The sequence below is a fragment of the Lissotriton vulgaris genome, chromosome 1_1 (genome assembly GCF_964263255.1).
Source record: "Lissotriton vulgaris chromosome 1_1, aLisVul1.2, whole genome shotgun sequence".
Classification (NCBI taxonomy): Eukaryota; Metazoa; Chordata; class Amphibia; order Caudata; family Salamandridae; genus Lissotriton; species Lissotriton vulgaris.
Window position 1 is genome coordinate 1770478760 of NC_141685.1, and position 16215 is coordinate 1770494974.

The following is a 16215-nucleotide window of genomic DNA, read 5'->3' on the forward strand; positions in this document are numbered from 1 at the left end:
ACTATAACACGAATGTAAGATGCTAGAGCGCCGTAGCTGCCTCGCAACCAAGCTGAAGCTCAGAACCAAGCAAAAAGTCTATTATGATGCCATAACTCTAGCTAAAAAGGAATTCTACGCTACCCGTATATAAAGACATGTTTGCAATTGCTCAGAGCTTTATGTCGCCTTCAGCCCAAGGTAGCGCATCCCCATCTTCAGTCGCCTGGTGTGATACCCTTTCAACTTTTTTATTGGATAAAATCCGCACGATCCAGGCGGCCTTCTTACCGGGTGACCATGGGATCAAGGCAACTGTATCGCCTTCACCGGTGGGCGCCAAACATCGTCTGGCAGCTTTTATGCTGGTGGTTTTGCCGGATTCGCTTAACATTCTGATGAGTTTAAAGTCTGGCTCCCCCTCTGACCCCTACCCTGCTAGACTGCTAGCAGCAGCAGCAGAGACAATTAACACAGAGGTGAATAGCATCATCAATCTGCCCCTCCGTACAGCCAGTGTCCCAGCGCCCTGGAAGCAGGCCTCGATTTTGCCACTTATTGCACTTATAAAAAGACCGTCATTAGACCCTTGCAGTCCAGGGAACTACAGACCAATCTCTCTCTTACCTGCCTGGCTAAGGTGCGCGAGAAGGTTGTCACCAAACAACTTACTGAGTTTGTTGAGAGGGAGGGTCTGTTGCATCCTGCACAGTCAGGGTTCCGGGCCTCTCATAGCACTGAATCGGTGCTGGTGAAGGTCATAGAGGCCATCCAGGAGTGTTTGGACGCCAGCAGGAAGGCAGCATTGATTCTGCTTGACCTCTCTGCAGCATCCGACATGGTCCCACACTTTATTCTCCTTTCACGACTTACCAGGATAGGTGTGTCGGGTACTGCCTGGAACTGGTTTAGGTCCTTTCTTGAGGGTCGGGTCCAGCAGATTTGGATGCCTCCGCCCTCCCCTTCTCTTTAGTCTGTGACTACGGGAGTTCCTCAGGGGTCCTCCCTTAGCCCTCTTCTCTTTAACATTCATGTGACACCCTTAGTCTATCTGGCCGAGAGCCTGGGAGCCAGGGTGAGGGCCTACGCCGATGACACCCAGTTGCTCTTCACTTGGGACTATGATGATGATGATTCTGTCTCCTCAGCTCACCATTGTCTCTCCTCCATTTTTAAATGGTTATCGGCTGCACAATTAAAACGTAATGAGGAGAAGTAAGAGATTCTCCTGTTTAGAAAATTCCCTCCCAATTTCCGGGAATCTCTGGCCACCTGAGTTTCCCCTGCCCACCTCTGTAGGGAAGCAGGCCAAGAATTTGGGGGTATGGTTTGACGAGAGCTTCGTCTCACTCCACATCAAGAAGTTGGCCGGCAAATGTTTTTGTCTCCTCAAGACTTTAAGACAGTTCTTTCCTCTCCTGCCCCAAGCAGCAAGAGAAATTGTCACCTGTGCTCTCATCCTGTTCCGGCTAGATTATGCCAACCTGCTCTACATTGGCATCCCTGGCTACCTGATAAAAAAGCTCCAGGTGGTCCAAAATACGGCAGCTAGACTTCTTCTGGGCATCTCTGCCAGGCACAGCTTGCGTCATCACCTGTGTTCCTTTCAATGGCTCCCTGTAGCTAAATGGGTGAAGATTAAATCGCTGGTCCTAGCCCATCGCGCTCCTCATGGCCTTGGACCATCTTAGCCGCAAAAAGTGGTTTGCCTTCTATGTGCCAACGAGACAGTTGCGATCGGCATCCCATTGCCTCACACTGGTTCGTGGTTTTAAGTACCGGAGGCTTGGTGGTTTGGAATGCACTTTCTCTGGCTTTACTCAATATCAAAGACCCGACAGTATTCAAGAAAAATTTGAAAACTTACCTTTTCGGTTGATAGTCTCCTCTATCCGCTTTAGACATCGCGCCAAGACACTCCTGAGTAGCGGTGCGTGTTAGAAATCCAAATAACAAAACATAACATAAGTCTAGTTTGGGAAGTACATGGGATTAATTGGAAATTAGATGTTTTAGAGAGAACAGAGTTTAGAGTTATTTTCTGAAGCACAAGTAAGATTAGGCCAATTTTCATTTGAGACAGAGGGGGATGAAAACGCTTGCTTTCTTGTAGTCTCCCATTTTTATTTTTGGTATTTCCAGGAATACTTCATTATTGCCCTAGGATTTTCAAATACAGCCTTTAAAATGAAGCCTGTTTGCTTTTTAGGCAGATGTCTGTGTTTGGGGGTTATGTAGGAAAGGAAGAGGGGTTTACATGTAATGCTTGCTGGTGTAGTTTGCAGAATGCATGTATTATGTGATAACATTCGCTTTCTTCACGCTTAGGCATGCAGGTGCAAGTAGCGCTGGGTTGAGCGGGAAAAGTGTGTTGGCAGATAAGCAGTGATTAGAAGATTACCTCAGTCAATGTCAGAGAGAACAAGATATATTGTGGTCATGCGGAAGTAATGGGTTGCATAAAAATGTTTTTATTTTACACAAGAGGCTGTTTTTGTACCAAGTTCCTTATTGTCTTGTTCATAGAATATTTGATGGAGAGACCAAGTTCAATATAGAAACCGAAGGATTTGATACGAGAGGAGAGGGGTAAGAAGAAGGCAACCAGACATTCCACTACATTCAGCCATGCTAATCTAGGATAGATAGTTTTATGTGATCTGTGCTTATAAGTAGGAATTCGTTTTTTCAGGTATAGTTTTAACTGAACATTTAACATCCAAGATTTGAATGGGGAATGGTTTCACAGCATGTACATCTTTTAGAGAAGATGTCTTGAAGTAAAGATACATGTCTTTCATTTATTGGAGAATGGCAAGTGGTTCCATCTAGAGGTTTATATCTAATTAACAGTGGCTGAAATTCAGAGGAGTCCATCTGAATATACTGCAACTTGTTTCAGAGGGACGTCTCTCCCAGATACTTTCACATGCAAGGAAGGATTGGGAGATCTCAAAGCAAATTAATTTCTAATCTAACTAGACTTGGACTCCTTTGCCAAGCATAAGTTCTTCAAACATCTGTCGACACTGAAGTGATATACCAATGAAGCCCTCCTCGAGAGCTGTTTGATGTTGTTTCAAGCTGGCTTCAGCTTTATCGAACCTAGTGGCAATCCATCAGCAGAAGAACCCAGGAAACATTGCTTGAGTGGTAGTTCCTACCATCGCTAGAGGCACAAATCCTTTCCTTATGAAGGAGTGACAACAGCATCAGACTAACACAACAAGGGGTTGTTTGAAACCTTCACAGTATGCTTCTAAAAGCCGCATTGCTAATAGCTTGGAGAATTTACTGGAATATGGAGAGAGACTCTAGCTTTACTGGAATATGGAGAGAGACTCTAGCTTTTGCCAAATATTATCGGAGCTAGAAAGACGTGCAGTGGACCCTCACCTAGAAGAAATACATAGTCACTCAACTCGACATCTACCAACACCCACAAGAGTTTTACAACCAGCACCTAATATTGTGATGGTTTGAAAGAAAAAGGAGTTGCTGAGGGAAAATGTAGATTAGCCATCTGACAATGGATGATACTTTTCAGCTGTTCTGAACATAAACAATTAAATTATCAGATACAGTCGATTCCTGGGCAAATGTATAGGACAACGTGAAACATGTGGTCCCTAAGGAGAATATGGTTGCCTCTATGGCACTATTTTTTTAATCGTGTAAATAGAAGACAATAATATAGATAAAGTGATTACTTTGAGCAAAATTTATTTTAGAAATATTTATGAAAGACAATGCAGATGTGGGGGTAGGAGTTCAACACACCTCTGATTAAAATTGAGATAGAGTCGTGTCAGAAGCATTAACACATGAGCTGTGGCGGCATTAAGAAGTAGTCAGAACTTAGATAACCACTCTACATATACGTCCTTTCACCCCTATTATGCCCATTTGTGACATGACATCCTCTTAACTTTCTTTAATTTAATATAAAGACTTCAAAGGAAGCATCCCTATGAACATGGCAAAATATCATTTGGTTGTGTTGTCAGGTGAGAAACACCTGACCTCAATGAATCGTGTTCATTTGACAACATGTTTCAGAATTTGGCAGTTAAGTAACTGACAGTGACATCTAGGAGTCAGTGAAGCACTAATATGATAATAAGAATTCTTAGACTGATAGAAGCAGTCATGTTGTCCCAGAGTTAGGCCTCAAAGCCTATCATCTCAGATTAGAATTTCTTTGTATCTGCTCAACAGGGCCGGCGCTGGGCATGGGCAGTTGCACAGGGACCCACTCTCAGCCCACAAAATCAGGGCACCACACCAATATGTTACAGCCAGGCCACAGCACACTGGCCCGCTCATGACCTCTGCTTACCTAATTTGAGAGCAAGGTGCCTCCCTGCAATTGTGCCCATGGGAAGGGCCTCTGGGTCTCGCAACCATGGTACAGTGAGGCGAGACCTAGCGGGCCCCACCTATGGGCCCAGTTGAAATGAGACACATTCTGCAGGTTTGTCCGGCAATCAGGCCTCCTATCCTGCTGCCCATTCAGAGGCACCTCCATGGGATGCCCATTGTCCCACAGCAGTTTCTGATGAAAAGCAACTCTCATACATTCAGCCCTTTATGAGCAGCTAAGAGGGGCTTGTAGGTGGCTGGGAGGGAGTGGCTGCAGCTCAGGAGGGGTCTGCACCCAGCAGCTTCGGGAGCAGGGTCCACTTAAGAGATGCAAATAGTAGACCTGAATTTGTCAGGTTATATGCAAATTAGAGGGGCCTCGCACCGTCCCTTTCTGCCCAGGGCCCCCAACATCCTAGAACCATCCCTACTCAATAAGGTTAGGGGTAATTAGACTTTTAGACTGAAAAGGATAAATTCAGCTTTGCCCATTGAGCTGTAAATAGCTGTCCAAGATCCACTGCTGGCCACATCAATGGCTCATATTAGACTAATATAAATATAAGCAATATATCAGCAGTATTATGCCATTAATCCGAGCCGATCTATTAAAATGTGATGGCCGAAATTATCAAAAATGCATGGAAATGTTCCAAGAGATCAGATAAGATTTGTAGCATTCAAATATTTTTAGAAAGAACACCATCCTCGACCACAAGTAAAGTCACCACACCTATAATATCTTTTCATTATGCACTTAAAAACTGCAGAAGTGCTGGGTGCAGAACAAAATAAACCAGGTTGTTGTTGCTATTATCTTTATTCAGTGTCTTGGTTTGCATGATGACTTGATGTGGGTGAGCTTGTGGAATTTTCCGGGTGAGACTGGAGCACTATGAGCACAGGCGCCTCCAAGACTTGCCATCATTTACAGTCTTGTAACTTAGATAAAATATTCCTTGTTTGTTAGATCAAAGATTGTTATTTTATGAAGTTTTTAATAATTTCCTTTCAAACACAGAGGAACAAATCCATGAAAAGGGGTTGATTAATTCAGCCTTGTGCAACTGTTGACAAGTTGGTGCAGACTTTAACAATCCAGGCTGGGGTAGTGGCTAACAGCGATACATAGCAGCACTGTTCTCTAGGTGACACTATTAAAGATATGGTTCCTGAAATTAAGCATATTTACGGAATCACGTCCAGTCCAATGTCCCAATAAAATCACAAAAGAAAATGTTTATTACCCTGTAACCATCAGTCTGAAGCTAGCTCTACTGCAACATACAAATTTAAACACAGAGTAGATGCTCCACATAACTATCTGTGGTCTTAAATCAAACGTAATTTTTACGTTCCCGTGTACTTAAAGAGCATTCTGCTGGTTGATTTTTAGGTTATTTTACCCCTAAACTGCATACAAACTGAGAAAGATTTAACGTATTTCTTAAGGCTAAAAAATATTTCTGTTCCATGAAAAGGTTTTGTTGTAAAAAAACCCTGCTTATTTTAATGCAGTGATTTGTTCGGTTTAGTTAGCATATACTCATTTGGTTGACAGTATTTTATCAATCACCAGATTGTGTTGGTATATATTTCGCCATTCATTTCCCTTGGCAGAGTCATTGATCTATCCGACTAAGACTTGACATTACACCAACTTGTAAACTATCTGGGACCCATCCTAGCACCAAGGCAGTTATCACTTTTAAATTCTACTATAATCCCAATTTGCCAGTTCAATTTTTACCCAATAATCCCAAAGAGAGCATGCTTTCAAATTATATTTTTTGTTTTGTGCTAGTCCAAATTTAAAATAAAGAATATTTGTTCAGTTTGTTATGTAATCTGTTCTTTGTTACAAACAAAACTATCAAGCAGGTTTTCACTGAATCCCATTTTAATCCAGTAAATATACCATTGATTCCTGGACTGTAATCTGTAGTCTACTACAACTTTAGACATACTTACATATTTTGCATCAGCCCATCCACTCTTTGGAGACCACATCTTGCCTTCTCCAATCAGGCCTAAAGCTAGATGAGCAAGAGGTGCAAGGTCTCCACTGGCGCCAACAGTCCCCTTCTCTGGAATATATGGCAGGCAGGATGCTACAGAAGCAAGCAACAGAGACACTGGCTATGTTAAATCAATAAAATATCAAAAGCATTTCCAAATGAATACCAGCATGATGTCTGTTGTCACTAGTGGATGTGTTCAAAATTTAAAAAAGGGACAAAGTGCAGAAAAGTGCATTCCGTTAAGGCAGGGGACACGAAGACAGCAGAGAGGCTTTCGGTGAGGGCAAATGTACCATCAAATTACTATAGGGGTTGCATTAGCTTTGTGTCCATGTAATGAATAATTTTAAATTGCAATAGAAGACATGGTGCAAATTTACAAGGGATTCAAGGTAAAGTGTCAGGTCTTGTTTGATTGTATGACTTTACCCAGAATCAATTACAACAAACCCACAATGCACTATCACTTCCCTTGGGCAGAAATGTTCTTATATATGAAGAGACAAACCCCATCTCTGTTCTATTTCATCATGAAGCACAAAAACCCTAAGATGCATGAAGGTAAAACACCTTGCATTATACTCATTCATTAATTTGTAAACAATTTCCCCCCCTCTCCTCCTTTTTCAGTGCTACTGCTGAGTGTTTTGAAACAATGCGATATTTGATAAGTCTCCAGGTTGTCCTAATTTAACACATTTACATTGTTGTGTTGCTAGTGCATAGGCTGGAATGGATTCATGAAAGGTATTTGATTTTAAACTCAAGCCAAAGTTAGCTCTCTTAATCCTTCCCTTTCTGAATTCTTTACTTTAGAGTTTCAGCTCATAAAATATTGTAAATTGGCTTCACCATAAGACATTGTGTAACACAAACAACTTTTTATCCCTCGTGAATGTTACTTTTTTTGTCAAAATCTTTTTATTGAATTTTCTTCAATGATACAAACTTTAAAAACAAACCACAATTGTGTTCAATTCGTCCCACAGGCACTTAGCCAGAGCATTAGATAGCTAAAGAGCGTGTACAGTTTATTCAAGAAGAGGACATGTCCCCAAATCATATGAACAGAAGTACATGAACGCTGAAAAGAAATGAACAAGAGAAACCAAAAAGAAAAGAAAAACCAAACATTTCCAGGGTGTTTTAGTGGCTTCGGTACTAGCTAGGAGTGGGGCGGGGTGCGTCCCCCCACAACCTGTGTGAGAGGGCCTGGAGGGGTTCAGGGTCCAGAGCCCCCAAAAAGAGCATCAGTCAACTATATCAGGAAGAGATGGAGGGCTCTCAGCTGAGGACCACAGCCAAGCAGTGGCAGCCCCTCCGACAAGTAGCTCACCAGGGGCTCCAGATGTAATCAAAGTGCTCAATAACGTCCGTCATCCGTTCGAGGGCCTGGGCCATTGTGTGAGTGATGGGCCTCCACTTTCTTCCATGCCACTGCAATAGCCATTTTGGCTGCCCCCAAACACAGCCACATGATGGAGTGGTCGCCCTGAGTTTAGTATTTGAGGCTGGGGTCCCGAATACTTAGGAGCAAGTGTTCTAGAGAATCAGCAAATGGGTAGGCTAAGATGTGTTTAATTTGGGATAGGATTTCCTTCCAGCGGGGTTGGATAGAAGGACAGTCTCACCAGATGTGTCAGAAATCTCTCAACAATCTGCATCCCCACCAGCATCGGTCAGAGGTATCAGGAAAGACAGAGTGTCATTTTTGTGGGTGAAGGTGCCTGTCATACATAGTTTTGTAGTGAGCTTCCCTCAAAAACATGGAGTGATTGTGCTTGGTGATATCTCTAAAAAAGGGATTCCCATTGTTTCTCCGAAGGGGGAGATTGTAGGATGCCCTCCCAAAATGTCTTGTAACGCGGGGTCTGATGTAGGCTAAGGGAGAGCAGGAAAGCATATAAAAATAAGATGTAGCCATTAGCTGTAGGGCCAGTTTGAACACATCTCTCTATTGGGACCAATTCTCTGGTGGCCACCTGTCACAGGAGTAGCTGCTGGGACCAGTACTTTAATTGGACGTACTGATATTCTTCATTGGGTGGGAGTTGGAAGCAGGCTGCACAGTCAGAGAATTTCCTCGTCTTTACCTTGAGGAAGAGGTCCGAAACCATGAGACATCCTTCCTCTCAGTTTATCAAAGGGTCCCTCTCTGAGCGCAGGGGGGAAGGCAGTGTTGAAGTGGGCAGGGGTGTAGGTGGACGGGAAAGTGGTCAGAGGCAGGGTTTTGGTTAGTGTCCCATACCTGAAGTGTAGTCGCTGTGGGGATACTTAGGCGTTGGTTGGTCTGCCAACCTTTTGCTTCCAGAGCAAGTCCAAGATGGCTCTACCCATCACATGTCTATCCATGTGAAGCCACAGTTTCTCTGAAGCTCTAGGCGACCAGGACCCGAAACTAAGTGGCTCTGAAATGCAGCAGAAAATCTGGAATAGCCAGGCCCCCCTCCAAACTCACAAGAAGGGGTGAAGGAAGACGTGCCCTCTGGCCTAGCCAAATACATTTTATGATCATAGTTTGTAGCTCTTTAAATAGATCTTGCTCGAGTGTGATAGGTAGGCCCTGAAAGAGGTAAAGAAGGCGGGGGAGAACGTTAATTTTTATGGCAGTAATTATTCCTATCCATGATAGATATGCTGCGCTCCATCTCTTGAGGTTTGCTTTGAGTTTTCTCAGTAGGGGTTGAAGTTAGCCACCTAGTTTGGGAGTGATGTGGATGCCCAGGTATGTGATTGCCTTATGTGCACAGCGGGAGGGGGGACATCCTCTCAGCATCTCTTTGTACTTCTGGGGCAACGTCAGGCTCAATAGGAAAGATTTAGGTAGGGTGACCTTGAACCCAATACCCTTTCAAACTGCACTAATTCAAGTTGTATCGCCGTCGGGGATTCAGCGGGATTGGAATCTGCCAGGGGAACTTCGTCTGCAAACAATGAGATTTTGTGTTCGTCAGAGCCAAACTTAATACCGCTAATCTCTGGATTCACTCTTATCCTTGCTGCAAACGGTTGGATACTAAGGGCAAAGAGCATTGGAGATAAGGAGCAGCCCTTTCTAGTGCCTCGTACCAACCTAAAAAAGTCAGACCCAACCCCATTCACCAAAACCCTGGACCTTGGGGAGCTGTAGTTAGCACTCACCATCCCCAGGCAGGCCTCACAGAACCCAAAGTGAAAAATGGGATGTAGCAAGAAGGTCCAATCGACCCGGTCAAAGGCCTTCTCCGCGTCTAGGTACAGGAGGGTTGCAGGTATATGTTCCTTCTGGACCTTGTCTATGTGGTGAAACACCCTACAAAGATTATCATGGATCTGGCCCCATTGATGAAGCCTGATTGCTCAAGGTGAATAAGGCTGGGTTGGACCTCCTCCAGTCTGGTATCTAAGACTTTAGAACATATTTAAGCATCTAGGTTTAACAGGGTGATGGGTCTGTAGGAGGCACATTCCTGGGGATCCTTCCCTGCCTTTGGGATTAATATGATCAAAGCCTCTCCCATGGAGGGGGACACCGCTTGGTTCGCTGCAATATCATTACACAGAGCAGTAAGCTGGGGGGGTTAGTTCAGAGGCAAAAATGCGGTAGAACTGTGCCGTAAACCCACCCGGGCCTGGAGCTTTATGTCGTTTGAGGCAATCAATCGCCGCCTGGACTTCTTCTTGAGTTATGGGGCGCCCTAGGTCTTCATTGGCAGCTGCAGAGACCTGAGGGAGCTCCATTGAGTCTAGATATCGAGTCTGATCCGAAGCTAGTGGGGGTTCAGCCATATAGACGGCGCTATAGAAATCGTGGAATGCTCCTGCCTTCCCCTTCTCGCTTTTATGTATAACACCCTTCCTGTCGATAATCTGCTTGTCGTATTCCCTTTCCTGTTTTGCCCTTAGTGGTTGTGCTAGAATTGGGCCTACCTCATCTTTCCCTTCATAGCCATATGCCCGGAGCCTCAGAATTGTTTTCTCAGTTCTATTGGTGTAGATGGCTCGCATTTTCCCTCTGAGGGCTGTGACTTTCCTGAGAGTTGGAACAGATGGAGAATCTTTGTGTGATTTTCCTGTGTCAAGTAGCTCTTTTTCCAGCAATAGCCTTACTTTAGTCCTGAGCTTTTTCAGGGAGGTAGTGAATGCGATGCAGTGCCCTCTTATAAAAGCCTAGAATGCATCCCAATTATTTGCAGGAGAGGTATCGGCAGGGTCAGTAGTCGTGAAGAAGTCCCTAATCTATTTTCGGATATCATCTCTGTGTAGCCTGTCCTGACAATACGTTGGGAAAGTACCATCTGGTCAGCTTTGTTAGTGGCGCTGGCCAATTTAGTAGGCAAGTCAAGGGAGTGTGGTCCGAGAGACTAATGGGAAGGAAAAGGGAGGCCGTGCATGCATGTAGGAGTGATGGACTAATAAAGGTATGGTCTATTCTGGAGTATGTTCTATGGGCATGAGAAAAGAAGGAATAGTCCTGTGTAGCAGGGTTAAGCTCTCGCCATACATCAAGCAGCCCCATTTGTTGCAGGGATGATTTCAGCTTTTTACTAAAAACTCCCCCCATAGCTCTCTATGGGTGTGTGGTATCTAGCTTGGGGGCCCAAATGAGAATAAAGTCTACCATTAAAATCATTTCTCCAGATGCGAACCCCTCTAGGGCTGCAAGAAAGGAACAGAGAAAGTCAGCCTGTCCACCATTAGGCGCATAAACTGTGGCGATTGTGCAGGGGTGACCCATCAACATCCCTCTGACCATCAGGAATCTCCCCTCCCTATCAGATTTGGTGTCCTCAGGCTGAAACTGTACAGAAGAGAGAAACAGAAGGATCATGGGATATTGACTATGCTTCAGCCTCTGTTCTTCCCCTTTCTTAATGTGGGTCTCCTTCAAGGCCACCACCTGTGATTGCTGAGCTCCCAAACATTTCCATAAACTTTACCATTTGTTAAGGAAGTTGAGCCCCCCTAACACTCCATGACATAAGTTTCACTACCATTTATATTGGCACACACGCTACTTCCTAAAGGGTCCCAGCTCCAACATGCCCTCCCTTGTCACTTGAGGTGCCCCAGCCCCCCTCACCACCCCTGCCCCCGCACTATCCTCAAGATGGCCACCCTGGAAAAAACATCAACAATTGAATTAACAAAACAAATAACAGAATACGTTCACAAAGTCCCAAAAGGACTTCAGCTTCAGGCGGCTACTGGGGTAAGACCATTCCTTCTCCCAGAGCCCTGCGAGTGTTCTTTTTGGACACTGTTTCTGGAGGGATCCCAGCCAGAGTCCTTGTCAAGCAGATAGTGGCTGCACACAGAGAGACTGGGTCTATAGCAGAAGAGAGAAGAGGGGGCCTTCTCTGCATCGACTTCCCAGAGCACGCGAGCACCCTGAGATAAAATACTCTGTAAATGAGGTCCCCTCTCTCAACCATGTCCCTCTGCAGAGTAGTTGAAGACATCCTATTACCTTGCGCACTAGCCAGACAGGGAGGTGTTGTTCGAGTGGCACCGACTTGCTTCCCCTCTTGGGTGTCTACCATGGGCCGGGGGCCTCCTGCCCAGACGGCCGCTCCGTTCAAGCGCCCCCTGCTGTTGCTTCCTTCTGTGGAGAAGTCCTCCCAAGGTTGAGGAGGGCCGCCGCTCCCTCCACATCTGTGAAGTGCTGCTTTGTTGAAAGAGAAGGCTATTCCAAATGGGTAAGTCCAACTGTATTTTATCTGGCGCTCCCGTAGGTTTGTTGTGATTAGACAGAATTGTTGACGCCTCATGAGCGTGGCCTGGGTCACATCTTGGAAGAAAGCACAGGACACCCCCTGATACTCCACTGATGCCCTGGTTCTTGACTTTTGAAGGATCAGTTCCTTGACTCTGAAGGAGTTGAATTTTACCAGGATATCTCTCAGGTGTCTACCCTGGGTAAGCATTCCAGTCGCACTTCAGCTGTGTTCTCTCCTAGCATGCTAGAGAACAGGCCTACCATGTATGCTTCCAGATCAGATCCATCTCTTCCTTCTTACAGGCCCTGCACTCTGATATTATCTCTCCGGGAGCAGTTCTCCAAATCCTCGCATTTGAGAAGAGCAGAGTTCAGCAGAACAGAGGGAGAGTCTGCACCCTCTTCTAGAGGTTGGAGCCGGCCTTCCAATTCCTGACATTTCACCTCCAAATCCAGGGTGTGCGTTCCAGTTGAATCCACATCCGCCTGGAGCGCAACTATTTTGGTCCCCATCTCTTCTTTGAAGGTCTCATAGGATGCCCCCAGGTCTGCTTAGATGTCTTCCTGCAGCACTCTTTTAAAATATTTCAGGGTTGCTGGAAAGTCTTCTCAAGTGAGCACCATCCTTCCCGCCTCCAGATTGCCCTCTTCCTCTTGTCCCCACTCAGTCTGGATGCCCCAAAGTAGCTGGAGACCTTGTTGGGTTGCTGGGTTGCACTTTTTTCGGTGGCAGGTCATACGGTCAAAACTGCACTTCTCATTGTGTAGGTTGTTTGTCGAGTGAAGGGGTGTGGGCTCAGTGGAAGTTGCGATTTGTCACACCACAAAGCTCAATGACGCAAGGGTTCTTGTGAGCCCCTCTGTCTGTTCTAGGGGCCAGCCTTCTAGGTTCTTCTTCTTGCCTCTCAGGCGCCTGGGACATTCATAGCATTTTGCTGGGCCTGTGCCCCGGTTGCATGGTCTGCTTCTCTGTTAAGGCAAATCAGGCACCATCTTAAAGTCAGGCATAAGCCTTTGCAACCCTCCCGTTGAGCTCAGCTACCGCGGATGTGCACCACAGGCAGGGGGGGTCGCCACGGGCACCTCACCGGCCCCCTGCTACCGCATCATCAGGGCTTACCCCTCGCCTTTTGTGGCGTGAGCGCTGCGGGGACGGCTGTCCTTACCGCTTGTGTGTTGCTCCATTAGCGCCTCACTACCCCGCCTCCTGTGTGCTGTCTGGGAGCCATTTCGCTCTCTCAGAGTGGCCGAGACGCCCCCAGGCCTTCAGTCTCCACTCCAGGGGCCCTCTGCTGCTGGGTCCAGGGATCTCTTAAAGCGGCGTTGGATTTCTCTGGGAACGGCCGCCATTTTATGTCAGCAGCACTGCTCCCCGGGTTTGTCAAAGAGCCACTGCATCTGGAGGCCTTTTCCATCTCAGAGGGGCAGAGACTCCTTTAGTCTCTGCTCCGGGGGCCCTCTGCTGCTGGGTTCATGCCCCCAGGAATCTCCTACGGTGGCGCTAGACTCCGCTGGGAACGGTCGCTATTTTAGGTCAACAGCGCCGCTCCCCACATCTGCCAAATGGCCGCTGCTGGACCTTCTCTCCACTTCTGCAGCCTACCAGGGGTGCCCATTTATTTGTGCATGTTCAGTCCCGGCCTCTCAGCTGTCCTTCGCCCGGGACTGAGCGTTTGAATCGGCTAACTCCCGGGGCTCACCGCGGAGCCGATTGAAGTCACGTCCTCGCTGCCACGATTGCTGGCCATGCCCCTGTTAATGTTACTTTTACATATTTCTGTGTTTTTAAATTGGATATTCAAGTGATTTAATTGAAATAGAAAAGACCCTCATGTTCTAGAAGGCACTGCTGTTATAAATGAATGCCCCTAACAGAACACAAGGTGTTTTTATCATATGGAGTCATAAAGTAACATATCCAAAGATTTATGTTATTGAGAACCTATTGGGAAGGCTAGGGAAAAGGTGCAAGTACTCCTGATTGAACCTTCAATGCTGTGAGCAGTTTCAGGCTTTATTGGTCTCAGAGTCTGCCTAATGTTTTCCAGGCAAAACATCTTCTAACACAATTTCGGAAAACAAGAAAGGGATTGTCGTAAACACATGCTCTAACAGTTACAGCGTAATATTAACTTAATATTAAGTGCAAAATACAGACGGAGACTCTGACAACAATAATGATGCTCATGATTATCTCTCTTCTTTGTAGGAAATACACTGTTTATTGTCCCTTATCGGCTTTCAACAAAGGAAAACTATGAGGTATGATTAGATGTTAAGGTCACCACTTACAAATGTTTTATAGTGCATCCAGAAACCAGCATGCAAACTGAAGCTATGCAGAATTGTCCCTTTTCTTATTAGGGAAGCAACATAAACTGGTGGAAATGGATGTGCTGTGTTTATGCTCCAGGGCAACTTATTTGTAACATGGGCCAAGGTTACCTAAAAGGAAAACTATATTGGAACTGCATTGGAACAATGTCTAAGACCCCAAAGTGGCAGCACTCCGCAACCTGCTCCAGGACCTCAACATGATCCAAACATGTAAGGGACTAACCCATAACAAAGGTACCACACTTGACCTCATCATCGCTAAGATCAATAAACATGTTAGACACCATCCCAACAGATTGGTCAGACCACCGCCAAATTATTTTCCAAATATACACACAAGAAACTAAAATCAAGGACCAAACGAGAAAGAGAAAACGTGGGAGAGGGATTTCAGGAGCGTAAACAGATCAGAACTGGTAATTCAATGCTAAACCTCCATGGCACCCTTGACTGACCATACATCTGTTCAAGATCTAACGCATCTCTACAACAGCAGTGTGACCAACATAATTCAGAAGGCTGCCCCATTACTACTAAAAAGGCAAAAGAGAAAACAATCAGGAACATGGTTCAACCAAAGCATAAACCATGAAAGAAGACAACAAAGACATCCGTAGGGGGTGTGGTCTCGCAACTCATGGAGTGAGACGTACTCCATTAGAGCTCCGGGCCGCCGCTAAAAACTATTTCCAGCATTGTTACGAGCTGAAAGCAGCTTTGGTCGAGGTGCACTCACTGCGGTGTGGTCAGTGCCTCTCGGTGGGGGCTTGGAGATTCCTGGTGACGCCTGTGAACGGAGACCCTGCCGCCACGGGCAGCGCAGCCGGGAGACGACCGTTGGGCCCACCATCTTAAGCACCCTGGCCTAGTGCGGTGCTTGCCTCCCTCTGTGTGGATTGGGGACACGGGGACCACCCCGGGTGTCCTGGAGGAGATGGGACGGGACCCGGGGGTCCCCTGATACTGAGGCTTCCCAGCGGCTCCCCGCCGGGAGAGGGGACAGCCTGGCTGGTGAGGACAGATTAAAGGACGAGGCGCCCGCCATTATCAGCACACGGAGCCCACAATGCACTGCCTGCCCCGCGCTGGATGCCTTGCTGTGCTGGGGGCCTGCGGCGCTGCCCAGGGACACGCGAAGTGACCTGCGGCTGAATTTAAGCAGTGCAGTTAGCAGCTGCCCCCTCCTCCACAAAGCACCCGCCCTTTTGGGTGCCCAGGGCCCGCTCTGCAATATCAGCCCTGCTCTGTAGAGGTGCTGGGGGTGCCGGGACCAGCTGGCACATTAAGGCCTTCTACACGAAAGGCGGAGGTTAGAAACTGCCTGCCATTTTGCGCCCTGAGAACTGCACTGGCCCTGCCTGCTCTTTGATTGCTGGATTGCGATGGCGGGGCTCAGGAGAGCGAGCCCTGTACAGGTACGGAGGCAGAAAGTGTCGAAGTCGCCGCTGGGGGGGGGCAGCAACTTGGCAGGTACTGAGTGGGTCCCCTGAGCCCCCGAAGTCCCCCCAGGCCTAGTCTTGGGCTCTAGCGGCGACACCCCTCCCCCACCGGAAGAGTCAGCTCTAGCATTTGCAAACTGCCCCTGTATGTATCTGCTGACTTTGGACACTGCTTCTGTCATTCTGACTGCGACCCTTGATGGAGTTACGCGCCCCCCTCAGCCTCCCAGATATCGACGTCGCCTTGTGTTAGTAGCCGGAAGTGGGAATACAGTGCCGCAGACGGAGCCCCTTCCTCCCTTCTTCCTTGGCGCTGACCAGATTGATCTTCGTGGGGCTGGGGGTAGTTGCATAAGTTTTTTGAGCACCTGCTTGCCTA

At 46.7% G+C, this 16215-nt stretch overlaps 1 protein-coding gene across 1 annotated transcript in view; it reads right to left on the reverse strand.

Moving 5' to 3' along the window:
- HAL (histidine ammonia-lyase) overlaps window positions 1-16215 on the reverse strand; it is a 372837-nt gene that overhangs the window by 163966 nt on the left and 192656 nt on the right. The window contains exon 10 of the mRNA XM_086919081.1: window positions 6313-6452. Coding sequence (XP_086775207.1) covers window positions 6313-6452 — 140 coding nt within the window. The remainder of the gene's footprint in view (window positions 1-6312; window positions 6453-16215) is intronic.